The 27,463-nt window shown below is 37.7% G+C and overlaps 1 protein-coding gene across 1 annotated transcript in view; it reads right to left on the bottom strand.

The window, feature by feature from the left end:
• The window catches only part of LOC145772184 (uncharacterized), a 35,132-nt gene extending 18,212 nt beyond the window's left edge, over positions 1-16,920 (bottom strand). The window contains exons 1-13 of the mRNA XM_082584032.1: positions 16,713-16,920; positions 6,457-6,665; positions 5,823-5,935; positions 5,182-5,380; positions 4,720-4,845; positions 4,476-4,633; positions 3,782-3,996; positions 2,938-3,054; positions 2,664-2,753; positions 2,321-2,489; positions 1,110-1,294; positions 666-747; positions 424-583 (exon numbers count right to left, since the gene is read on the bottom strand). Coding sequence (XP_082440158.1) covers positions 424-583; positions 666-747; positions 1,110-1,294; positions 2,321-2,489; positions 2,664-2,753; positions 2,938-3,054; positions 3,782-3,996; positions 4,476-4,633; positions 4,720-4,845; positions 5,182-5,380; positions 5,823-5,935; positions 6,457-6,665; positions 16,713-16,873 — 1,984 coding nt within the window. The 5' untranslated portion in view covers positions 16,874-16,920. The remainder of the gene's footprint in view (positions 1-423; positions 584-665; positions 748-1,109; positions 1,295-2,320; positions 2,490-2,663; positions 2,754-2,937; positions 3,055-3,781; positions 3,997-4,475; positions 4,634-4,719; positions 4,846-5,181; positions 5,381-5,822; positions 5,936-6,456; positions 6,666-16,712) is intronic.
• Between the last annotated feature and the right edge of the window lie 10,543 nt (positions 16,921-27,463).

The following is a 27,463-nucleotide window of genomic DNA, read 5'->3' as shown; positions in this document are numbered from 1 at the left end:
ACCATACATCATACGTCCGTCCTGTTAGCTCAGTGGTTACGCGCCTGGCTCAAGATCACGCGGCGCCGGTTCGACTCTCGGGGTGTGCGCTTGAGCAACGCACTTCAGGACTGCTCTCCATTCAGCGACACCTAGTGAATGGAATAATCCCCGGCAACAACACTTCAACAATCGGAAAGCTTCACTCTGCCAATATCGGTAACCGGCCCTGCGTCAAGAGCCTCTACAGAGTCTACAAGTATGCGAAACTACCAGGAATAACCTATCAAGGCTTTGTCAGTCCGAGGATAAACATTCAATACCAACCAACCAGATGGGCAGTAAGTGGCTGACGCATCAAACTGCAGTAATTCCCCACTCATAGATCTCAGTTGAAACACATAATTGTACGGAATACATCACAATAGTAACAAAAACAATTACCGCTTCGGGTTCGTGCGTTGTCCTGCGGCCAGCTATCAGCACCAGAAGGTTCGTTTTTAACGCGCTGATTGCCATAACTTGGATACGAATTGGATTGCGGTGTAGAATAAGCGCCTTGCTCAGCAGACCTTGCATCAAACGAGGGTTGCTGTCCGTATGGCTGCAAAAAGTTAAAACTTATGTGAACTTCTTGAAGACCACTGGGTATAAGTCATTATACTTCAAGTGAAACAAAACTCTACCTGTTGCGGTTGGTTTTCTTTGTAATAAGAATGAGTAGGATTCTGTGTGCTTTGTCCTTGCCAAGTTCCACTTTCCCTAGATCTAAAAATAAGAAAAATTATCAAATTAGATTTTTAAACTATGTTGTGTCATAATAAATCGTCAAAAAGACTGACAATGCCCCTCGACCCTTGAAGTGGCGAAAAAGAAGAACTGTATTTTAGAGAACACACATTGCAGTTAAAAGTTGGGAAAACAGTGACGTCCAGTTTCACGACTTTAGCCTTGTACTTTCAGTGTCAGCAGATCCAGACCATTTTATGAACATCCTATTCATTATTGTATGAAATACAGCAGATTTGAAATTTCATCCACATTTGATACAGCAAGAATTGCAACAAAATAGTCCTAATATAAAATCATTCTTTTCAAAGATCCTGACACGTTGTGGCAATAATAATTACCCTGAATATGACGCGTCATATCTGTTTTGCTCTGGCTTTACGTCACCATAAGATCGATCCCATGGCTGCTGACTGGTTTCGTTGTGCGAAGGTGGTTGTCTGGCAAAGGTTTCTTGGTAAGCGTTTCTTTCATCAGGACGAGCATCTCCTGAACCACCACCAGCAAGAGGCCTGCCACCAGGTCCCTAAAAAACAATCCGACTTTATACTATCACCGCTCAAAACATTGGAACAGCCTCTTAATAAAAGCAACTAAGGCCCGATTTCGACTGTTCGTTTTTGTAGTATGCTTTGAAAAAATGCAAGACAGTAATTGTACAAAATTTAGTACTGTATATAAGTTGACATATGGACACTTCGGATCCTTATATACAAATGGAACCTATCAGCATCTGTGGCATGCAACTATGGTGTAGAGCAGAAATGTCCAACCTTTTATCATAGTGGGCCACATTGAAATAATTTAATGGGCCGCAGAACCTATTAAATTTCAAGAAAAATGAGTATATAAATATCAATTAAAAATCATTAATGTCATCTTTGAAAATATAAACAAATATCACACACATAGAAGCCGCAGAGCTGCATACACCCATTCAATAGCAACTCTCGTTTAACACCGGCGCACCCGTGCCATACTTGCAAGTTGCACTGATGGTGTATCGTGTGCGAAGGCTGTTGAGATACGGCATAAATCTCAGAAAATTTATGAGGAAGTAAAATATTTTAAAATGTTAGTATTTTTCAATTTTTAGCAATATACTTGTCGAGTATGTGGCCTGCATTTTGTGCAGTAATAGATCTACGGCTGCCAAACTTTTATTCCACTGAGGGCAGTTGGTCTGTAAACGCTGGAGTGGACAACTCTACCTTCAAATAACTGCTCAATAAATGCCAGAACATCTGACCCTGATAAAACGTAGTCCACAGAAAGAACTTTTCATAGGTAAGAAGAGTTTACAAATGTACCTGTAAATGGCCAGACAACGTTCTTTCTAAAACATTTGCCATCATGGAAGAAATGATTCGATAACACTACTGGCTATTGTCTATTGTGTATTGAGTAGTGTGTCGTATGTTGTCTATTGTGTAGAACAAGCTGCTAATGTCAACCATCTTTAAGATATTTGAAGCTCTGGTTTCTCTATCCGAATGTCTATTAAATACAGCAAACTTGCTACACAAACTGCTTTCAAAGAAAAATATGTCACCTGATTACGATCCCATGATGGATCCCTGCTTCCGTGCGGAGGCGGCCGTGGCTCAGAGCCATAGTAGGATTGAGAATCTTGATAGTTTCGGCTAGAAGAGACTGGAGAATTACCTCGGCGAAACTTTTCCGGAGGTCCGAAATTAGATGGTTCAGGTCGTTTCTTAGATCTAAATACCCACAATTCAAAAAAACCGTCAGAAAAATCACTCTTGCAAATAATTATCAAAATATCTTGCTTTGAATATGTTATTATCGCTTTAAGGAGTTCAAATATGCCAACAACAGTAAAGTAAACTTTTCTTTCTTCTTAATTGTGAATAATTGCCCATCTTCGCTTTTACCCTTTGAAATCATCTTCCCTCTTGGAAGGCGTGCCAGATGAACTTCTATTTTCGTAACTGTTGTCATGACGAGAACTGGGGTCAGGTGGTCTAAGAAAGAAAAATAATTACAATCAAATAACTTAGTTAACAATGTGATGCAGCGTCGTTATTTAACAAATAAATTTTAATAAGCTAGTTAACATTGGTACCACAAAAATTAAAACCATTGAAGATGCTTTTCATTTCAACAACTCTGACAACTTTGGGATCGCTTTTAATAAAGCGTACATACCGCAAGTGGTCATCTTTGCGTGAGTTAGATTGAGGAAATCGATGGTATCTATCGTTAGAACGGCTACCACCTTGTTGCTTTTGCACGTTGCTACGATGTCCTTTGCTCATCGCTTCGCTGAAACATCCATTTAGTGACGCATGAATAATTGCTCTGACGATATTGTTGACACAAGTAATACAACAGTACTTCAAATGCCACTTTATACGCTTTATAAGCTAAAAACTATATTTTCTCCTACAAAAAAACAAATTTACGACAACAACGATATAATCAAACTTTTAAATACACACTGCAGAAATTACGTGTTACGCATATGACCACAATCGTTTATATTCATTTATCCAACAAGGGGGTGATATCAACAACATTAATCCAACACAGAATTGTATAAGACTATAGTAATTCGGCAATGATCATGGGCAGCATTGCCCGGTCTGAGTAAAACAAAGAAAAGCCAAAATGTTTGCTTTGAAATGAGGAAATAAAACTAGAAAAACCAGATCCCAAAATACATATTGTGGTATTTACGTCTTGCTTAATTTACGAAGCGAGCCACCCTTCTGGCATTGTAAGCAACCTTTCCTTTTAACTGCTTTGCCAGAGCGTTGCTGTAGTGTGTTTGAAACTGTTAAAAGTTTGTGTTGTAGACGACCTACTATGTTACTTATTGAATTGCCATTAGTTTGTCTTTGCTTTTTATTGTAACAATTTCTTTTAGCTTAATAACCAAGTAAAACTAACCAAATTAGTCGAATATTTTCGGCTTTATGAAGCGACCACTAAAATAGACAATTCGACATAGATATTAAAACAGTGACAATAACATTTTAATTCCACTTACGCATTATACTGCTCCACAAGCATTTGTGCTTCTTGTCTTTGCAGTTCCAAGAAAGTAATACTATCAAAAAGTTGCTCATTTTCATCAGGCAGCGAAAAATTAGCCTTCATATCAAGCACAGCGGATTCCGGCACCTCTTTACCTTCCTCTATAGTTCGTTGCTGAGACCTTCTGATCATGTCCTCATCGCGAGGAACCAACACCATCGCGTTGATCTAAAGCAAAAAAATGACACTACGTTGTGGTGGTGAGCCCCATACTTGATCCAAGCATTGGGAGATGAGACGACAAGGTTCTCATTGTACTAAGCCTTCGGCACTAACGAGAGTAAGGTGGCCAGTTCCATTCTCTCGACCGCCTTCCTTTCAGCAACTACGCCCACCCACTATGTTGTACGACGACAATAATAGAATGTGTTTTTGTTCGAAGTAACAATTAATCAACATCATTTAGCTTTTAAAAACACAGACAATCACAAGTTTGATCCAACACGACTGACTGAATTCCACATTTCTGCGAAATATTTACTCCTAGTCTTATGTGACCAATTTAGAAGAGAAAAAGGGGGTTTACCACATGATTTCACGAATTACCGTCTGGAAAATCACTTCATTAAAGTATTGAGAACTGTCCACGAAGATTACACAAAGAATAAATAAAATATCATTGCAAAAATGTTTTAAACAAATCTCACAGTGTATCCTTTCTGTCTGTATTGTTTCACTTTTCTCCGTCTGGCAGACGCGTACACGTTTGTTTGATCCAAAATCAAATTTATTGGCAAATTTGAAGCTTTTTTCAGCAAAACGTTAAAGCAATCTGACGCCTGTTTGATTAAAACATCCCATCGACCTGCATCATAAAAAAAAAAAAGACATCACAATTGGAAGAAGCTTCAGGTATAAATACGTAGCAAATAATGAAAAAAACGAACGTACCTCCAAAGTTGTTTTTTCGTGGAAGGCCTAACACCCTCATTTTGTCAATGATCGAGTCTGTACCGAGAAGCACATACTTTTTACTAGGGTGAATTTTCGCATAATTCATAGCCCACGTACTTTTACCTAATAACAATAAGGTTAATTTAAGTAATAAATCGTGAGAGCTGTAAGTTAGCAATGTGCCACAGCCAATGTGGAGATGACAAAGACTTTCTGCCTCACAACACAATGCAGATATCACGCAAAAGACTCACAAAAACGATGATGGGTCTGCTTGTGAGGCTTTTTTATAGATTTCTTTGCGTGTCAACGAAAAAGTTTGATATCGATTGCAATGGATGCGATTCAACTACTGAAATTTAAGTATATTGTGTGTGCATTAATAACCATGCTATTCGAAACACAAATCATAAGTAGCAACCAAAAGTTTAAAAATTAATGTCTCGTCTTCAAACGTACCAACACCAGGCAAACCGACCATCATGATAATCTCGCAATCACTCTGGGTGGTCGGTGGTCGTACTGCTGGGATTCGGAAGTCTGGTGGAACATGATCTATCAGTTTGTACCCCGGTTGGAGTGAAAAGTACGGGTGAGGGGCCTGCCCAAAATTGACTTCAAGTTTGCAATTCTTTGTTAAGATGTGTGGAAATAATGCCTGAACAACATGAAACGAATGTACTATGTCGATATCTTGTGAAAGGTGTGTACAATAATTTGTCATTACTTTACTAGGGTAAGTAAAGTCCATAAAGTCAAGTTTATTTTAGTAACTTATTGTGGTGTGGTATTAGGTAAGTAAGAGTTCTGGACACAACGAGTAGATTTCAAAATCTTAACTTGATAGGTCAATAGAAAGACAATTTTTTTATCGTTTGGTCAATTTTTCAATTTTAGGTCAATAAAATCAATTTTATGTAATTGACACGTCCATTCCAAATGTTTGAGAAAAAAAAGAAAAAAAAAACTGATACTGTAACAAATTCTTTTTTATCTATCTCAATTCGTGCTTCGTTTATTACTGTATATATATATAACCTACATTCAGATTCACAGTAAGCACGGCAAAGTTATACATAATTACAATTTACAACTAATACCTCATCGGTCATCCACCGAATTTTAAAAGCGCTTCCGCAATATCTTCCATTCACACTGTAGGAGATATCAACCCAACCGTTTTCCATGGCAAGGTAGCAACCGACCACATCGCCTAAACATTTTGAAACATCAATTAAAATCAGACAACTACGCCCTGCAACAAGCGCAGTAACGCACACGACATTTAGGAGTCACATTGGCGCATGCCAGATTGGCATCCCCAAGTTATGTGACATCGTTATAAAACTATAAGTTGTTAAACAATTTGGCAGAAAATGGATGTTAAGGACACGGCAAATGTCTTCGTTTGTTATCATTATCTTCGTCTAGCTGTTGCTTCTATTCCAATGAAGTTGCTGTTCCAATTTTAATTAAATTAATTAATATGGTTAGTTTTTTTCCAAAGAACATCTCATGCTGCAGCGTTGTCATTGGCACCCTTTGTCAATAATAACCGCAGACTTCTTGATAATTAGGAAACTGTGATATACCGTAAATAGAACTTTCACAATTTTTGGCTTGACACTCAAAAAGTACGTTGCAATTCTGCTCGTAAAAATGAAACAAAACTATCTAGTAACGATAGACAAAAAAAATTCTCAATTTCGCTAAACCCTATAAAAACTTGATCACCTTTTTCAAACCGCCGACCATAATTTGCAAACTTTCTGTTCACTGATTTCTTTCCTGTTCCTCCGAATCCAAATGAATTTTTGTCTTCTCCCAACTGGAGAGTTGCACTGTCGGTTGACCACCCTATCCGTGTCACATATGTATCCACGTCTTTGTTGGTAACATCGCAGTAATCGGTGATCTTTACTTCAAAACAAATTTTTCCAGTTCTGCAAGCAAATGCAAGCGGAAATCCACTTAAGTTTGTTGTAGTTGATAAATACGCATAATCAAGACATATTGTTATGACTGCGATGGAAATGTACTACTGTATTGGTCTTTTTGTTGTACCGGTAATCGCAAAACAAAACATCACATTTGTCAACCGGGAGTTGACAAAAGAGACCTACAATTAGCGAATTGCATAATTTTCTAATCTCGAAAAGGTACAGAGTTCCTGGTTTTGCAAGTCATACCACACGGTCAATAAACTCTATATCTCAATCAAATTTCGGCCTATCAATATACCAGGTTCCTAATTTATAAAATGTTTGTTGAAGGAATGCGTGCAACAATCTCTTGAAATTTGATTGATTGTGTTTTTTCTTCTACTTCCGGTATCATATCAAAAAGGCTTGTTTAGAACTTTGATCAAAACAGTTTTCATAGCGTACTTGTACAGATTTCGAACCACTTGCAGCGGCCCCACAAACAAGATTGGCATAGTCAAGTTTTCTCCCCTTTAAATGTTATTGTCTGCAAACTTTTCCATTTACAAGGGGGCTCAAATGAACACTGTCCTTGAAATGTGTTGCTCAAGCGCGCAAGCCGAGAGTTGAACTATGATTGTTTTATCTTGCCGTTTCTTCGTTTCGTAAAACACACATGAATTGATAGAAAGTTCGGCTGTCTGTTCAATGTGTTTCATTTATCAAACCGTGTCCTTCGTCTGATGATTGTCTACGAGAGAGTTAGCTTAAATTGTGTGGGCTATATCAAGCAGTAGTCTACGATCGATGTAACAGCGTGTTTTGTTTTGTGTGCTGTAGCGGTGATCAGTGTTTTCTCTTTGTATTTAGGTTCACCGCATACGATAAGCAAAACTTTGACCCGGATTTGAACTGGCATAAAATTTGTACCAGTCAAAACCGTTATCGCTCTTTAGTTTTAATTTTTTGGGTCAACGTTGAGTAAATTTCGATAGCTTGCTTTGCAACTCCATATTCAACAAATGTGATGCTTTTTTGGATCAATCTAAAAACTGCAATGGTTTTTGAGTTTAAAGTTTGTTCACTTTACCGGTACTGATTTAGGCTCGAGCAGGAAAAGCGGCAAGTTTTTTTTTTTTAGTTATAATTCCTAAGTAGTAAGCATAATACAAGCAGCAATACTGCACTGTTAAAACAGCTTTTCTGTGCGATGTATCAATCAAAGCAAATATAGTTCATTCGGGACCAGGAATTCACACGCAATTTCGTGGATGTTTGATTGGGATTTCGGCTGGTGTGTCGACGAAGCAGTGCATTTTTGTTAGTCAAATCAACTGTATTGCGATTTTCACGCTAAAATGTGCAAATTTTAGTAGCCTACGGAGTGTGCGTTGGTGTTGGCTAAAGGTAAAAGGAATGCTACAACCATACTTAGCGTCCCTTTGCATGTAATGCGATCCAAAATTGTTTTTTGGAATAAGTACTGTAAACATCGATGGTAGGCTACGGCATGTGTTGTGTAAACCTGCATTCTTCTTTCAATTCGAGCACCGTAACGAAAGACCACATAATATTGAGTTGGCAAGTGTGCATGGCTATGGTTTGTATACGTATTGCTACATATGACTGAAAGGTATTGCCCATGGTTAGCCCACAGCGTACTTTGTCCACAATGAATTACAGCAGTTACGTATTTAGCCAAATGCGATGACTACGTACGTAGCCAATGTAGAGAAGGCTTTAAACAAAATTGTTATGGCCTGTAAAATACAGTATATTCTCTCTTATCAACATTTTGAAGTGACAATATCATAGCATTCCATGAAGTATGACACGGCTAATATAAAATAACAGAAAACGCGCTGCGAGTATTTTTTTTATTTAAATTTTACACAGTTGAACAGAAAATTCATTCGATTTTATTTTGAAGAGCAGAGGATGCTTTTTTACATACGGTAGGCCTATTACTTCAACTACATTACAAAAAGCGTCGTGCCAAATTTGTTTGTAGGTGACCAAAAACTGCTGTCACCGATGAACAGATTTTGAGTTGACGGTAGCAATGACACCACTTCCTTACTTTTAATGCTTTTCTTTCATATGTCGCTAAACGTGACCTATGCAGAGCAAACCCACACAGCCAAATCCGTCATTTTTACATTGATTCAACGTCTGCAGACGCGGACCGAGAGGACGTTTTGGTGCGGCCCAGATGCATATTTTAACTTTCAAATAACACTTGTCAAAAATTTTTAACTGAATTGTCTAATCAGAAATAACTTTAAGTAAATTTTTGTAGATGAATTTTCGACGCTGATTCCGAATCTGCTCTTGTTTTTCCTCTACCTCTAGCTTAAAAATATTTGCATTTTTATGTTTTAGTTATTTTGACGTGTTTAGTTAAGTTATATAAAAACACGTTTTTAAAATGCAACTGGTAGTCACAATTCACAATCCATTGTGAAATCCGCATTATGAAAGCCTGGGGTCAAAATTATCACTATTGTGTTACATGGCGTCGCATTTGCGTCGCTGTAGGTCAAATTTAAACAACAAAAATTCAAATGTCTCAAAAACTTGGGGTGCTGGAGAAAAAATAAAAATACTTTCGGAATCAGCGTCAATGACCCGTTAAAAATCACCTAATTAGATCACTGACTTTGCTGTTGACCAGTGTAGTTAACAGGCCTCGAAATTCGTTTTTGTTGACGGCGGACAAACGTGTCCGGTCTGAGCAGCTATCTCGGCAGACAAATCAAGTCTCACGGCGGACACACCAGTTTTAACATCGATCGTCATGTTTAATCATTTTTTTGCCATTTGAGAACTATAGCTACGGTTTAGAAGGCTTTTTAAAATCTCAGCGAAGTCACTCAGAAAGGCTTTCATCAGACCAACGACGTGCGCTTGAAGAGTGAAAGCGCCGTGTAGCTGCTTAATACGCCGCATAACTGATTAACTTTCACCGAACGAGGTCGTACGGCTTCTTGCGTCACAATGCTCTGGACACGAGTCGGAAAACTCCCACACTAACTCTACTATTTTCTGCTGTGCAAAGTTTCACTAGGCTTCTTTCTATAGGTTTATTTTTGCGTGTCATGTGAGCAAACGTGTCAAAGAGCGAGTAGGTTCATTGCCCTCATTCTCACTTTTACAATTTTCTCTGTGATTTTTTTTTTCTTACAGTAATACCCAAAGTTAACAATTTTTTTTGCATCTTGCTGTAATAGCCTACTCGTGTAATCTAATTTTGTAACCAAGCTAATCAAGCTTGCCTTATCAATATTACTCAGAGATCAAAGCCAGACATTGTGATGTAAGACTTGAACTAAGTTGCACGTGATTAGTGTAAATGTACGGTACTCCCATCGATTCTTAGCGAAGAAGTCACCTTTGTTACGCTGATTCAATGTCATCCATTGTTGAAGCAACGTAAAAATGGAAGGTTTTCCTGCTTGAGCGGAAGCTAATGGATACAATATTAACATTTTCTAGATGCGCGCTACCATGCTAGAATGAGCGGGAAATTATATTCTCGCAATAATTGTTGCGAGAATATAATATCGCTAATTCCTGTGCTACTTTTCGGCGGACAAATATGACCGATCTAGATGGAACTTCACGCGGACATCACATGCTGTGACGGCGGACATGTCCGCGGTGTCCGCCGTGAATTTCAAGGCCTGAGTTAACAATTAAAATTCACTCGTACTCACTATTCACTGTACAAGATAATATTCACTCTAAAATTGCTGAAAAAAATCTGAAAAGTTCATCAAACTTCACACGACTTTTATGGCAGTGATTCTCCACCTGGAATTTCTGTTGGTCCACAGAGAGTTCTATAAATTCTTGATAAAAATTTCTTCAAAATTTTATCATTTAGCTACTAGGCCTACAGTAAATTATGTAAGGACTGCATGCATAGTTAGTGCATAGCCTACAGGTGTAAGAAAATTATGTAGCATGTATGATTGTATGTCAGCAGGAGGGAATAATCATGTTTACTTCGTGATTTGTGATCGATTTTTCTGGAAGTGCTACATAAGCATAAGCTCAGCAGTTTTTGAACTTAGGTTATTGAACTGTTCAAGGCATAAGTGAAGTTACCATTCTATTGAAACAATATGTGCAACTGTGCATGACGTTTCGTTAGATTAAAATTTGAAATTAAAATTATGTGTATTCAAGTAGTTAAGGTTTAGTGTGCAAATTAAATAGAGTTTGTTTAATTAGTTAATTACGTATTATTTTATTAAGGACTAAGACTGAACACGCCCTTGAGTTTTCTGACCTATGTGCAATACAGTTTCGACTAATGGCGTTCATGAGGCGTCAACATAGTAAAGTGGTCCATCGGATATTTTTTTTTAAATGTGGGCCATGGGCCAGAAAAGGTTGAGAATCACTGTTTTAAGGGATAGTCCTATTGTCGCCCCATTTTATTGTGTGCGAGGAACCCATATTGTTACATCACAATCACATTTCCTATTCAATTTTTGTGCTTGTTATCGCAATAGCAACCTTGGTTGCTTACTTGCGGCAGTTAGTTCTTCAAAGGATTCGTTTCTTTCTTTGCGCTTTTTGGGGGTCGGTTGTAAGATTTTTGCTTTCCAAGTCCAAGCGGTTCCGTTTGCTTTTTTACGGTGTTTTTTATCTTATTGTTCTTACCACTATTTCTTCTTTTGTGATCATGCATTATTAGTTAGGCTACTACCACTTTTATTGCGTTCTTAATGCACCTTATTTTATTTATTAAACGGTGATGAAGTGTTTTATCAGCATCGACAACGCACGAGTACAAAGAATTGACTCGACGAAAAGAGCACAACAAACATAGCCAGGTTAGAGACTTCAAAGAACCGACCTGCCCACACCTGCGGCGGTGGGGAGGGGTGTGATTTTGGGGTGTTGACACACCCGGGAAAAGTCTACCAGCTTAGGTTGCGGGGCCAGGCTGTGAAGTGGAAGTGTCTGTGGAAGGAGAGTATGAATCGAAAATTCGTCCAACCGTCTGCAAAATTTAGAATGGCGGAACGGACCAGGGAGACAGGCTGAACTTTCCGCAATGCAAAAAAATATTGTGGCCTTCGAGTTAATTCACAAGTAACTGGTATTCATTTGGCCCTCAGAGCAATTTGAGACCCTTGGCCTAGTTAATCCAATACTCAGCCTAATATACACTTAATATAGGCTACATATTGAGCTCTTTATTTATTTTTTTATTAGATTACGGTATTCTGGTAATGTTTTGAGTAGGCCTACCGGTATATAAATCTTCAATCTCTTTACGCTATGGCATATTGCTTTAAATTGTTAGCCCAAGGGTCGGCAACTTTTTTTGAATTACGGACCTGTTTTAGGCAGGCAATATTTTGCGAATGACCAGCTGAGAGCCACAAAACGTAATAACGTAAGGCTATGTGTTTCAAGTAGATCAGACCACAGTTTCTTTGCTCCCGAACAATTCTTTTTTATGCCGTCATCTCTATCTGTGTACGGCTTTCCTCGCTTACAATCTATTGAGCTGCCACAAAACTAGCAGCATTGGTGTGGCATGGGGCTGTTTTCCATTTATTGAAAGCTTCCTTACTCTGCTCCGATCTTTGCATAAGTTCCAATACTGCCTAATTTATCTAATCTCCAAAAGGGGATAATCATGTGCAGCAAAATTAATGCTCTATGGCTGTTCTGACAGTGCATTTTGAAGTCATTTATTTTGGGATTTTTCCCCACATAGGCTATTAAGCATGCAGAAATGCCAACATCATTTGCATTGAATGCAAAGTTCATGTTTATGTCCAATTGTCCATGCTGAGTAACATCTCTGTTTTCGCCTAAAACTTTTCTATTTCTTATTTGTGCATGGCTACTGATAAAAAAGGGCTGTTCAGTGTTCACGCCAAAAGCTGTAAACTGACCTGATAAAGTCAAAACTTGAATAACAAAAATTGTTAAAAAAAGTCTATTATTTTCTGACAGAGTAGCCTATCACTCGATCAGAGTTGGCTCATTGCTGCATCATCTTGCACAACTAGTAAACAACGTTTTGATGCGTTTTTTTTTTTGTTTCATTATCACAGTCGAACGCATAGGCTATACCAAATCATGTCAAATCTGGAGGGAGCCGCTTCAGAGGAGCTACAGAGCCGCATGCGGCTCCGGAGCTGCAGGTTGCCGACTACTGTCCTAGAGGAAGGAGGTTTTCTTTTCGCTGCTTCGATCTTGTTGCGCGTGCTTTTTATGTGAAGGCAGGTAGTAGCCTATAGGCTCTTTGCAATCTCGAGTTTGAAAAAAATAAGCCAAGTCTGTTGATTTATTCATTGAAATTATTGGTTAAGGGACAGACCAAAGCTGTCATAGGCCCAGGCCCGGATTTAGGGGCGGCAGAGGGGGCAGTTGCCCCGGGCCCCCGACTTTTGAAGGGCCCCCTATGTGGAAAAAAATGTGATTTTGTGTTATATTTTTCCTTTTCTGAAAGTGCCCCGGGCCCCCCATCAGCTAAATCCGGCCCTGCATAAGTGCATAGGCCCGGATTTAGCTGATGTAAGCTGTAAGCATGTAAGCTGTAAGGGTGCTTAACGGCATGGCGGAGAGCACCTCTTGCTTCACTGTGTTGGACGACTTCCATGCAATGGTCAATCCAGCAGTCCTACAAACCTTCTTCAGGGTTGATAGGAAGAATTGGGAAGAAGATGGCAACAAGCCCAGAGGACGCGAGGGAAAGTTGTCAAATGAGTGAGTTTACTTGAGCTTGTTTACTGTTCAACAGCCTTTCAAGAGCTGGTTGCTTAATTGTTCCATTCATATTTAAACGAAGCTGTTATATCTCTCAGGCAATTCAGGCTGGTCGCTTATAGGCACGTGCTGGAGTGGCTGTTGGATGGAGAAGTTCTGGGCAAGTCGAACAGAGTTGTGCTGCCATCCTGCATTGTCTCTTTCATCTGCAGAAAGTACCCCAGCGACGATGGAGATTATGCTGGGTTCCGAAGATCAGTGTTTCCATTTTAGTCTTTTTAAAACCAAATCTGGTTTATTTGCAACCGTTTGGTTTATTTTTTTTTCGATTTGGAGTGTTTTTTTGGTTTGGTTTGTTTTCGATTTGTGTGTTGTAATGCGATTTCACTGCCGAAGACAGTATGAATGCTAAAGCGTTATCGCTTGATAGTCGACTGTACTATGTCCTACAATACAATACAAAATGTTTTCGATATAACCAAGTTTGGCTGTTGTAATTTACGAAACTAGCCTTCGATGATGGGCTTCGCAAACCACTCCTGGCACACAGGCATGAACAACTAAATTTGTAGCCTATAATGCTGGCTGAAAGAAGCGTCTTCATTATGCATGCCTTATAAATTTGCGCATTCACTAGCAACCAACCCTATCTCGGCTAGTTTGGTCTCCACTAAGCTCGACTCCAACTGACGTCATATCACTAGGTGGCGTAGTTTGTCACTTCCAGGTAGCGTGAGAGAGAAGCGCTGGAGAGCATGGGAAAAGGGTCGGTTTCTCAGCTGTGGGCCTCAATTGTAAGGAAGTGAGTTTTTCAACAGGTACCGGATGTCTTGGCAATGGATTCTAGCCAATGTTAATTCGATCGTGCAGTTGCACTTTAACTAATCCTTGAAAATAAATAATAATTGATATTTTTGCACCAGTCCGCTTAATCACATTTTTTGCAATTTGGCCTTGGTTTCGAGCAGCCCGACAAATTCTTCACGAACTGGCACCGCGCCGCGGCCCGGTGGTTGCCGACCCCTGTGTTAGCATACAGAGATGATTTAAAGTACTGTACTGATTTCAAACAGAACTGTTCATGGTAAGAAATAAGAACCAAGGGGCTCGTTTCAATGCCTGCGTAGGTAATAATGTAAAGATTTACTCTAATTTGAATGTGATTACCTTATGTTTTTTCAATACTAAATTGTGAAAGCTGAATTGAATATCAACACCTGCTATCCTCAAGAGCGTTAAGTAACACGGTACTCACTTAACTGTATAGAATTGGTCCTCTACCAGTGTCCAGTCATTCAAGAATACGCTTTGAAACCTGTTGTTTGTTGATTTTCGCTGTTAAATAAGTTACGTTTTTATTACTGCAATCCTCAGTAAGGGGCTTAGTCAGGGGGGTCAATCGACCCCTGGAATATTTGTATGTATGCACCGACTAACAGACTTCAAAGCTATTAGCCAATAGATATTGATAGACTGTAAATGTCAGGTCTCGCAATAATGCAAATAAGCAGAACGGCAATCCGAAGTGTACAAATAGCCTACAACTCAGACCTAATATGAACATTAGATAGGCTAACTCCTTTGCTGTATTTTGTGTGAAATACTTTGCTGTATTTTGTGTGAAAGGTATTTATTGACAAACTGAAGCTCACCATTGAACTAACCACTTTTTATTCTTACAGCTTTTTTAGTTTTTTGTACGGTAATTTAAATAAATAAAGTTCTGGTGACAGAACTAGGCTACCACCTGATGTTCAGAATGATACTTATCTTTTATTTTCGACGTTTCGTCAGTCAGCACAACTGACTTTTTTTATCAAAGGAAGCTGAAATAAGCAAACACTACCAGTTTAACATCATAAAAGTGTTATATTACCTGTTTAGCAGCAAATGACACTACACAAAAGCATACTGACGAAATTCTTATCAGATGGAAGCCAAGTGTAGCAACCAGAAGAACAGTTATTTTATAATCAAATGCCTGGTGAACAGTCTCTTTCTGCATATATTTAAACAAGGTTTTACCCTCTGTTACAGCAACATTAATTTTGACAGAGTTTTACCATTGATTTTGGCTGAAAGTACTCTCAGAATGGGAAAATTTTAAGGTATTTACCAGGGGCGCCGGAACGATTTTTGACTGGGGGGGCAAGATTACGAAAAAGGGGCACTTTTGTTTACTAAAAGGCCTTTTTTTTCAAGTTTTAAGATAAAATATAGCGATAATGATAATCCGGTATACAAAGAAGGGCACTATGCTATGTTATAATGATGTAACCTACTGTCAAGCCTTCAAGCAGCCTGCTTGTATGAACCGCCGGTGCTACCTCCTCAATCGGCCAAGTTTGGCCGCCGGTCTCTTCTAGCCAATTATTTAATTTCGCAATAGAATGATCGTGGATTCACTGTCGAAAATATGTAGTATCAATGAGTGACGCAAAATTAGGTCAGCGCGTCATAATCGCCACTGTTGCATTGTGCGGGAATATTTGTTATTGATGGAATATATCCATCTGCGATCACCAGCGCTGTAAGTCTTGTTTGTCCCCCCTGCCCCCCCCCCCCCCCCCCCGCTTCCGGCGCCCCTGGTATTTACTTTAAACTTTCTGTGTCTCGCCTTTGCCCAACAGTCTCATTGATATGTGCAATAATACTTATTTGGCCCCTTATCAAAATTTTATGCTGATTACACCCCTGCTGCAACCTCTGTCCTCTAGTTGTGCAGTAATTACAGTTCTGGGACCCGTGTATGTTTGAACATCATGTGATGTATGTGTTTAGACAAGTAAATCTCGCCACAGCCAGTACCGTATTTATTCATACTACAGTAATTGCAGTTAATGAATGCATGGCAATTGCATTGGAGGTAGTTGCATTTCAACAGTTTTCTGGCTGCTGTTCTGATGTGGACATTGCAGTCGGCTGCAGCGTGGGTCAGGTGTCTGTCGGAAGGCGTACACCGATGCATAGCGCTCAAGTCCGCTTTCCCGCAATGCAGGATAAAGATAGTAAAACAAAACAGTTAGCAGGTGTGAAACGTTGTTTACATTCAAATCTGTCTCCTAATAAAAATAAAAAAAACTTATAAAGTGTATGACTTGTTTATAATCTATAATTGTCAAAATCACTATCCTGATGCATTTATAACCTCAAAACCATATGAACCATCTGTAGCAATATCTGACACCAATGTTTGCAATTACTGTTGCCAAGTGACCAGAATAAAAAGAATTCTTTTCCCCACTGTCTAACAGAATCTCTTTCAAAACAGTACCTGCATTATAAAAGATAAATATTTTCCAAATCAGTCAATATCAAACAAACATTTACCTAATACCATATGTTGCTTTACAGCCTCCCCACATGTATGAAAATCCTTCAGCACTAAGCGGGTAGCAGGCAAAGCCACCAGGTGCAATCTCCAAGTTGAGGTCACAAATGTAATCATCTAAGCGAACTCTGTTTGAACTGGGTGCATAATAACTCTGCATCTTTATACCATATCTTGCAATACACTTGTAAAAAAGAATTAGATATATATACCTGCATGTTTCACGCAAAACAAAACATATGGTCAAGAATCAAATTGAGACGGTATAGCACTGCTCACACATTTGTTGCAAAATGGCATCTAACCAGTTTACTGTATGTGGAAGGCAAATTGAACAAAATTGATTTGGTAAAAATAAATAAAAGCACATTTCACAAACTAGAGTGGTCATTCAAATAAGCCAAGTATTCAATGTCCTTTGTACGGTACTGTAAATCTTATTCAGTGAAGACTGAAGAGTTTATGAATATGTGCTGTAGTTGGTAAGTAATTTATTAGTAGGTGGTGTAATTAGGGGTGGTGTTAATTTTAAATTCAAACACAGCTCTGATTTTTGGATTCAATAGGATATTTTGAGCTCTGCATTGTTGTTTTTTTTTTTATCTAAAATTCTATTCAATCCCATACCTCACAAAATTAAAACGTCATAAAAAGCACCTCATTGTTTTTGTTTTTGGCATTTAAAAGTCAAATACTTTTTACTACGGTACTTTAATACTACTCGCCCATGTGTTGCAAGACAGCCCCAAACAGCTTTTCTGACATGGGGTTCACTGCAAAACATCATAAAAGTGTTACCCGCTAGATCAGTGGTTATGCGCCGTACTCAAGATCAAGCGACGCTGGTTCAGCTCTCGGGATGTACAATTAGCCCTCAAAACCCATTTTAAAACTTTCTCAGACTTTCCACTCTCATGTAGTTTAGTGACAGTGTTTTTCAACCTTGTTTGAGCCACGGAACACTTTATGCAACAAAATAATCTTGCAAACACCTAACTGAATTTTATCAGGATGCAATAAAATAAAAAACACAACAATCTGTTCACTTTCAGGTTTTCTCAGTGCGATATCTGGGCCTGTTTGGATGAGCACGAACTGATATTCAGGCACGAATCGCAGGAAGACAAACGCAAAGCTCTTGTGATTTTCAACCAGTGTTTTATGGAACACAAGTCAAACTAATAAACATCTTGCACAACACTAGTGTCTAGTGTGTTATAGAACACAGATAGAAAATCACTGGTCCAGTGAATTGCATGCATATTTCTGTAATCAGTCACACGAATATGCGTTAAAATCCACATCAGATTGGTATGTTTATAACAATCTAAGCAGTCTTTTTCTTTTGAAATGCATATACATTATCTTACTTTTGTACAGCAAAAAATGTTAACACAGCAATGACGCATTTTCTATGAAATTTTTTCTTGTATATATCATATTATTTCTACGTTCAAGCAGCTACCCCAACAACGACCTGATCTTTTTTAAGTAATTTTTAAAATGGGGCAAGTTTTGTGTGAAAATGTAAATTTATGTCGGCATGAATATAAGAAGCTCCACACAAAATGTTTGTGCTTGTGTCATACTTTTATGCATGCTGAACTGATGCACACAAATGCAAAGTACCAGTATAATGTTTTAATGTGAAGACCAGACAAAAAAAACTGTTTGCAGACTGTCTTGAAAGATGTTCGCGAGTTTTGATATAGTGGCAAATACTATTTAGTCAAATTTGGTAAGAAACCAAACCTTTGTGTGACACTCAGAAAATTGGAGGAACTAACTAGGGTGTCACATCTATTCTACACTCTACAGTTTTGAAGAAGTCTGCCAAATTTTGTGATCAATCAAGAAATTTACAAAATGAAGTTACGGTATATGTGAAGTATATACTACTGTAACTGGCGGAGTGGCTGGTAGAAAAGTACAGTAGCTGCATGGTCATGTATTGCATGCACATTCTCATTTATTTAGAAAGATCATCACACTTCGTGTGTCAAAAACAAATCTGAACATGAGATTTTTAGTGTTTCTCACTTCTTCTCATCGCATGAAAGGCAAAGGAAACTGTTGTTAAGAATGTGTCTGTCTAATAGCCTGGATTTCAAGTCCACATTAGCAAATCAGCAGCACCACTCCCACCTTCAAAGATTGAGAGCTTTGGAAACTCAAGAGCTGCAATAGCAAAATTACAGATACAGTATGTCAGTGAGAAGCCCAATGTTCCAATCAAGCAGCTGCCAGGTTATAACAATACGGTATGACACCATGACAGTGCTGTCAGTTTGCAAGCCTTGGTTTACATCATTACGGTACTTTTAATCAACCTTATAATACTCAGTTACATTTTCATGTAAATGCATTTTATGTACTTTTAAAAACCTGCAGTTAGTTTTTTTATATGTATTGTATAGGTAACTGTATCTTGCATTTTTAAATCTGTTAAATTGCCTAACAGATGCAAGCCAAAAGGTTTTTCTATTGCTATAATGATGTTAAGCAAGTTTTTAGTATCAGACTAAAATACATTTTGCAGTACCGTACCTATTGTTACAATAATGATGACTTCATCCTCTGAAGTGATAGTCATTTGAGCATAGGAGAGTTAAAAACACTTTTTTTATTCATTGTTTTTTGGTTTTCTTTTATATTATGGTATATATATAACCTATATTTGTTTTTTATACATTTCAAATCATTTCGTATCATAATATATTTCAATAATATCAAATATATATATTTTAAATCATGTCCAATCACTTCGTACATTGTTTTCATTTGTCATAACAAATTTCTTTTATATACATACCTTATATTATACCTGTAGTTTATATTTTTCATTTCTTTTATTGCACATAGCCTATTATGATGAGAACCAATGTCATTTAAAGACTAATTGGTGAATCTGCAGTCTGGTCAGCTGTTACAGGTTAACTTATGGATAAAAAAAGTAGAGTACTACTCTTTTACTTCTCTTGATTATTTTATAACAGTGTGCATCATTTTAGATGATTGGTGATGGTGAAACTACGAGATCTTAAGGAAAAGTTTAGTGATCAAGTTTTATCTTGGTAACTTATCGATGTCTTGATTACTTCAGTGGAGAAAAAAAAGCTTCAAATACCAACGCAAGTGGAGAAATGTTGGCTTGTGGAAGCCGGTGACTAATAATAATGGCCTACCGGCACATTAGCGTCAGAGGTCCTTTAACAACTTCTTGGCAGCCATAGCCACATAGATATTTCATCTTGTTTTGTTAGACCTTAAATTCTATTTCAACCCCTTTTTCAAACAAGTATTGTTAATTTTTACAGCCACCAAACTTACTTGTTAACAGTCATTTCCCCAAACTAGAAGCCAGCAAGTTTAAAAGAAAATTTCACTCAGTGATATGAAACAAACAATTGTGAAGATCACTTGCAAGTTTGTTCAACAAATGTGGTCACATCTCCTTTTGATTAACAAAATCTTTGCCAGAGTAATTCTTAAACTCCAGCAAAATTAAAAAGTTCCAACATCTAAACTCTATTTGACAAGGCATAAAAATTGGGTTGTGCTAAAATTAATAATGCACCACAAAAAAGGCAGTAACACCGATTGAGTCATTTCAAATTTAAATCAAATCTTTTATTAAAATCACTTCCTTAAAATCTGATATATTTAGAAATCTCTATCACAGATGCAATGTATGAGTCACAAATTTTGTTGAAAAAACGCTGAGTTTGTAGGTAATATATGCAATTTTTCTGCATTCTTTCCTTATGAAAAAAAAAATGTCATGATCAAAGGAATATATATATGATATAGCTTCATTCAAGGACTATATTCACAATATGTGGTTCTTTGTGACTGTGTGCTTTTTCTGTAGTTTTAAATCAGTCAAGTTAATCTGCATGCCATTCTTGTAAAAAGAGTTACCACAGTCTCTTATTTAGTAGCCTAATTTGAATGTTAGCATATGGAAAACTAATAAATTTGAATCTGCCAATTAATTATAAAATAATATCAGGTTGTAACCTGATGTAACGTGTCTTCCAATCAATGGATTTATGAACTAATGCGAACAGACTGTTACTATCAATCTTTGTATTTGGTACACTACAACTCAGCTCTTCGGAGTTGAATAATATCAGTATCTGCTTTGTTTCTACTTTTTATGTGTGATTGTAATATGACCATTTTGAGTTTGATGCAAATAAAAATACATAGAGAATTCCATTTATTACTTGACCTGTTGTATTGAATTGTGTAAACAAATTATTGATAATACAGATGAAACCAATTAATCAAATCACCTATTTGTCAGACGTTTTGATCTGGCTGACGTTACTGACATCTGTTACAAGCTCTTTGCGATATAGGCAACGCAAGCAGGTTAAGCTACAAAAGAGTCACAGTATAAGGAAAATTTTAACTAATAAAACTGGGTCTGCTACTATTCGGTGAGTCCGATTCGGTGAGGTTCTAACCTCTAACCATAAAACAGCAATAATAATTAGGCTCCGATATCCGATAATTTTTAAAAAAATTTAAAAAATCACTGAATAGGGATCGGACTCACCGAAACGGGCCATTCCGACTAAAACTAGCCTGAACAACTAACCACCACTGTTAGTGTACATTTGATGACATACCATAACTTCAATTCTAAACTGTGCCTTATAGCGTTTTTACTTCTTATCATTTATGCTGTTTAGATTTGGAAGCAGCTTATAATCTTGATCAATATTAAATATTTTTCACTAATAGTACAATATTAAAAAAATCAGCAATCAACCAACCTCTGGATATCCAGAGACAAAATTTTAAAAAATACACACTTTTTGCAATCACCATAGATCTGGTCTTTGTTTGCCAAACTGCATGAGTCTGACTGTTTTAGAAACAGGAAAACTTGTATATATAGTCTAAAAATTGAAAGAAATTACCGGTACTAGGTTTGTATTTAAATTTTTTCTGAAACTATCAATTATTTTCAAAAAATTGCCATTTTTTGTGCAAAGTGAAGTATATATATCCAGTTGTTTCTTCGCAAAACGCGTCAATATCTCCGTGACAACCTTTGTGCGGCAAGCATAGTACTTGCCTGACATCTATCGGTGAAATTTATCGCAGTTTGAAGATTTTTTTTAGATATCTAAACGGAAGCGAAAAAAAATCCAAAAAACACCGAAATTTTGTAGTTTGTCAGAAATTTTAGTGTCAGAAATTTTAAACATACTGTAAAAGACTGTTGAAAATGTAACAACTTTCATGTTTTGATTTTTTTTCTAGCAGTTATCATACTGTTCTCAAAATACAGCAGTTCAAAATCAAAGCCTTTGCTCAAGCTAAATCCTGAAATTTTCATCAAAAAAAGTGTGGCAGTGAAAGTGTTAACAGCTGTCCAAGGTTCGAGTCAAACGAGCCACTGGCATGCTATGATGAAGGAAGCATTAATCGAATAAGTAAAGAATCCTTGTCAAGTCATCTAGTTGTGAGATGTACCCTGTGGGGGTCTGCTACTATTCGGTGAGTCCGATTCGGTGAGTTCCTAACCTCTAACCCTAAAACGGCAATGATAAGTAGGCTACGGTACCCGATAATTTAAAAAAAAATTGAAAAAATCCCCCGTTAAGGGATGGGACTCACCGAAACGGGCCATTCAGACCGTGGTGAGATGTTGCGGCAACAAGTCGGCCGTGGTCAGTTGTCTAGCGACAGGTCAGCCATGACATGATGTAGTGTACCCCTAACCAACCAGCAAATCCTGATATATTTATCCGATATATATATTCCTTCAAGTGAGATATTATATATTAAACCGATAATTTTACTCAACATTAGGTAGGATTTGGATTGGAATTTCAATTTTTGACACAATAAAATGATTGATACCGTACTTTAAAACAGAATGTGATTATTCGATTTTGTCTATTCACCTTTTTTCTCTGTGACAAAATATACTGAATTGCTTTGACATTTCAATCAAATATAGAACCAAAGTACAGCTTTTATCTGAAATGAATTTCAGCTTTTAATTCTGAAGGATTTTGCAAGGTGTATAGGCCATCTGTTTTTGTGGACCATATGGAGGAAGAAAAACCATAAGTCTTTCCAAATAAGTGAAATCTAAAAGTACCTCCACGTGGTCGTCCCCGCAAGTACCTACTTTGGGAAACTAAACTTGCTACAACTGTCGCTATAAAAGTCAACATGCGGAAGAACAATCATCAGAATGGTACCCCCAGACCAAGCACAGCGCCCTTGTCAGGGCGAACAGCACCAGCTGTTGTAGGTCAAGGAGTGACCATTCTGCAACTAAATGTTGAAGGCATCACCAACGCTAAATCCACTAGGTACAGTACAGCATGTTTGAGTCAGTATACTTGAAGACATAAGTAGTATTGTGGCATATGGAGGTGATCAACATGTCCAAAACAGTGTGCTTAGTAATGGTATATGCCTATGTTTTTCAATTTCTTATTAACTCTGATTCTATTTGTGAGTGCTGGACTAGTCAAGTCAATTTATTTTGTTTTTAACAGCGCCATATATTAACATATAATCAGAGTAAAATGTAATTGTCAAAACAATGCATTGTACAACTGTTGGTAGCATTTCTATGTTAAAAATGCGAAATCATTTCAATTTTTATAATGACTCTTTTTTATCATACATTGTGGAATGTGGATGTAGCCTTTGAGGCTATATGCGCACGTTCACTCGAGCATGACATATTCTTTTCTGTAATAATAAAGAATGAGAGAATGAAGAAAAAGTGTGTCTATTATAGCTTCAAGAGTTTTATCAAAAGTATCATTACCGTAGCTTATGCGCTGTGGCTGAGTTGGAGATTCCAAAGGATATCGGCTGGTTGTGTCGAGCACACAACCCAAAAACTTTTTTTTAAACTTGATCAAACTTGAGGCGACTTAATGGACGTTTTATAGCAATGCCTTTTTAATTTAAGCACAACCCAATTTTTATGCTTTTTCAAATGAGATTCCACTGATGTCATCCCATGCAGATGTCGTCCCTTGAAAGAAGTGTTACCAGATGTTTAATTTTTTTGTCTATTTAAATGTAGGTAAACATTAGAGTTGTGCGAAACGAACTTTTTCAAGTCAAAATGAAATTTTTGTCACCTTTTCTTTTTTTAGTGAACATCTGAAAAAAAAACAACTAGCCTAGAAATTAATTTTTATTTTTAAAATGTAATCGAATGAAATATTAGACTTTCAAAAATGGTAGCAAGCCTCGAAACAATTTTTTCCAGCGGCCAAATGTGTCCAACTGAAGCAAGCTGTTCGCGTCCAATCACAAGCATATGGCGGCCATCGAAACTTCGACAAGCATCAATAATGATTTATCGCATCAATAAAGCATATTGTGATGTCACTTGCATCCTGCTTATCGTCAAACATCAGCTGCTTGGTCAATCAATAATGTTAACAATTCAAGCATAGACTGTGTGTATTGTGATTTATCAGGTGCTTTGACTGCTTTCTAATCCTTCTAAAATTTTCTTGGAACTTCATGGCGGACGGGTGCAACCTAGTTCGTACCTTGAACAGTTCGTACACCCAGTTCGTACCCTGAAAAGATCGAGAGAAAAAATAGAAAAAAGCCGAAGTCGCTGATCGCAGTTTAATAGCACAAAGCCGAAGTCGCTGATTGGAGTTTCCCTAAACAATTTGAAACAAACTGGATGGTTAGGTTTAGCGGAAACTGCGGAAAAATGTTTACAGAAATTGCGATCAGTGAGGGTTAGGGTTAGAGCATAGATTACTCTATAGTTAGAGTTTGGGTTAGCGGAAACTGCAGAAAAATGTTTGCGGAAACTGCGATCAGCGAAGGTTAGAGCATAGATTACTCTAGTCTATAGTTAGGGTTAGCGGAAACTGCGGAAAAATGTTTGCGGAAACTGCCGAAAAATGTTTACGGAAACTGCGATCAGCGAGGGTTAGGGTTAGAACATAGATTACTCTATAGTTAGGGTTAGCGGAAACTGCAGAAAAATGTTTGCGGAAACTGCAATCAGCGAGGGTTAGGGTTAGACAGGGATGTTAGAGCATAGATTACTCTATGGTTAGGGTTAGCAGAAACTGCGGAAAAATGTTTGCGGAAACTACGATGAGCGAGGGTTAGCGTTAGGGTAAGGGTTAGCGGAAACTGCGATCAGCGACTTCCGCTTTTTTAATTTTTTCTCTCGATCTTTTCAGGGTACGAACTGGGGGTACGAACTGTTCAGAGTACGAACTAGGTTGCATCCATGGCGGACAAATGCGGCCGAGGGAAGGACAAGATCCGGCGAACAAAGTGTCGGATTTTGTAGGTTTATTGCGGCAATGGCCGCCTTCAGTTTTGAGGCCCGGGTGCTGGGCAGTCTACCAAATTGGTTATTTTTTTTTTGTTTGTTCATCAACTAATTCCACAAGTTGTACCAAACTGAAAGAATAACGTAACAAACACCACAATAAATATTGAAAATGTAATAGCCTACTTCCGCAATTCTGCTTTTGTAGCCTAATATGCTTCAACAAAAAGCGTATTCCCAGCGAATGCCAAGTCTTTTTGGCAGCGTTATTAATAATCACTCACTGGGAACGACACACGCATTGACGCTCGACCTGAAATTCAACACTCAACAGCCCGCCACATATGAAGCTTTTTCAGGTGGCGTAAATGATTGCGCGTCCCGATATGTGAAGGGACGACATCATCGCCACCTTTTCAAATATGAGTAATACCGTACAGTTTAGATTTTTTTTATTTTGCTAGAATTTCATAATTTTTCCTGGCAAGTTTTTGTTTGGCAAAAGGGTTGCGACCACTGACCACATTTGCCAAATGAACTTTCATGCTATCTGCACTGCAAAGATAAAATTGAACTGGTTGTTCTGTATCACTGAGTCAATTTTTTTTGTCAAATATGCTGGCTTAGTTTAGGGAAATGATTGTTTGTAAATACGCAATACCAGTAAATTTCTGTTAATAACAAGTAAGTGTGGTGACTGTAAAAGTTCTTCTATGTTGAGCTGCAGAATGGTGGAACAATACTTCTTTAATAAAAGAATGGTTTCATCAATGTATAAGGGTGCAACCTAGTTCGTACCTTGAACCATTCGTACAGTCAGTTCGTACCCTGAAAAGATCAAGATAAAAAATTTAAAAAAGCCGAAATCGCTGATCGCAGTTTAATAGTACAAAGCCGAAGTCGCTGATCGGAGTTTCCCCAAACAATTTGAAACAAACTCGAGGGTTAGGGTTAGCGGAAACTGCGGCAAAATGTTTGCGGAAACTGCGATCAGCGAGGGTTAGGGTTAGAGCTTTGAGCACAGAGTTAGGGTAAGCAGAAACTGCGGTTAGCGGGAACTGCGGAAAAATGTTTGCGGAAACTGCGATCAGCGAGGGTTAGAGCATAGATTAGTCTATGGTTAGAATTAGGGTAATGGTTGACGGAAACTGCAGAAAAAATTTTGCGGAAACTGCGATCAGCGAGGGTTAGGGTTAGAGCATAGATTACTATATGGTTAGAGTTAGCGGAAACTGCGGAAAAATGTTTGCGGAAACTGTGATCAGCGGACTTAGGTTTTAAGCTATTTTTTCTCTTGATCTTTTCAGGGGGAAAATTTTAAAATGATTGCGGAAACTGCGATCAGCGACTTCCGCTTTTTTTAATTTTTTCTCTCGATCTTTTCAAGGTACGAACTGACGGTCCGAACTGTTCATGGTACGAACTAGGTTGCATCCAATGTATAATATGAAGGTTTTGGTTTAGCACTTTTGTTGTGTTATTGCTGCTGCGGGGCTGCCTTATTCATACGTTTATTATGCATGAGTGACTTTACATTTCGCAAAGAGACAAGCTGAAGTATATGACACAGCCGAGCGCATACTGAAATCAAATGTCATGCTCGAGTGGACATGTGAAAATAGCCTACATTCACAATATGGTAAACAAAGCCTCTGCCTTAAATTTTACAATTAAAGTTAGGAAGTGGCTATTTTTCCACACTTAATGCCATGGTTATAATCAGGTGTTGTCAGAATTAGGATTAATGTTAGGAAGGGTTAAAGTTAGTGAATAAGATTAGGGTTTTGATCTTTGACCAGGACTAAAAAAAAATTCCAAAATACAAGTTTTTGTTTTCAACAGTTTTAAACTTTTCTCAAATTAAGGCAAAATTCCTTATCTGGCAACACTATTGAGTCTATTATTACACTATATAGTGTAAATATAGCCACAGCCTTAAAGGTAAGCCTGTTTGTTTAATTTTCTCATCTACCGATACTCAATCACTATAACAAGTGACAGTTGAAGTTAGCTACCCAAAAGTAGGAAAATACAAGTATGACAGCTCAAAATTTAAGCAAACTACAGCACAATCAAATAATGTTCACTTTGCACCTTCATACAATATGAAAACCACCCATACACATGGATTGTGAATCCTGTCATTGCATAATTCAGCTTACACCAAGTCCCCAAATTGAAGTAAAGCCAATTACTGACAGTTAGATTCACTTCATGGCAACAATCATCAACTGAACATATTTTCACACCAGCAATTTATTACCCAAAAACAGAAAATCTGATTTCACTGGAGTTAAAAAAGCAATCAAAGAAATCGCAATGCTAATTATTACAAGCTATAGCCAGTGTTGCCAGATTCTAGGGTAGCTTTGTAAACAGAAACCTTACCATATTTTTACATGTTTAGTAGTCTACTGCTTGTATTCCACTTTTACCAAGTCTGGTTAT

Source organism: Aplidium turbinatum, chromosome 6 (genome assembly GCF_918807975.1).
Source record: "Aplidium turbinatum chromosome 6, kaAplTurb1.1, whole genome shotgun sequence".
Classification (NCBI taxonomy): Eukaryota; Metazoa; Chordata; class Ascidiacea; order Aplousobranchia; family Polyclinidae; genus Aplidium; species Aplidium turbinatum.
The sequence above is the reverse complement of the archived record's forward strand: the minus strand, read 5'-3'. Positions and strand labels throughout refer to the sequence as shown.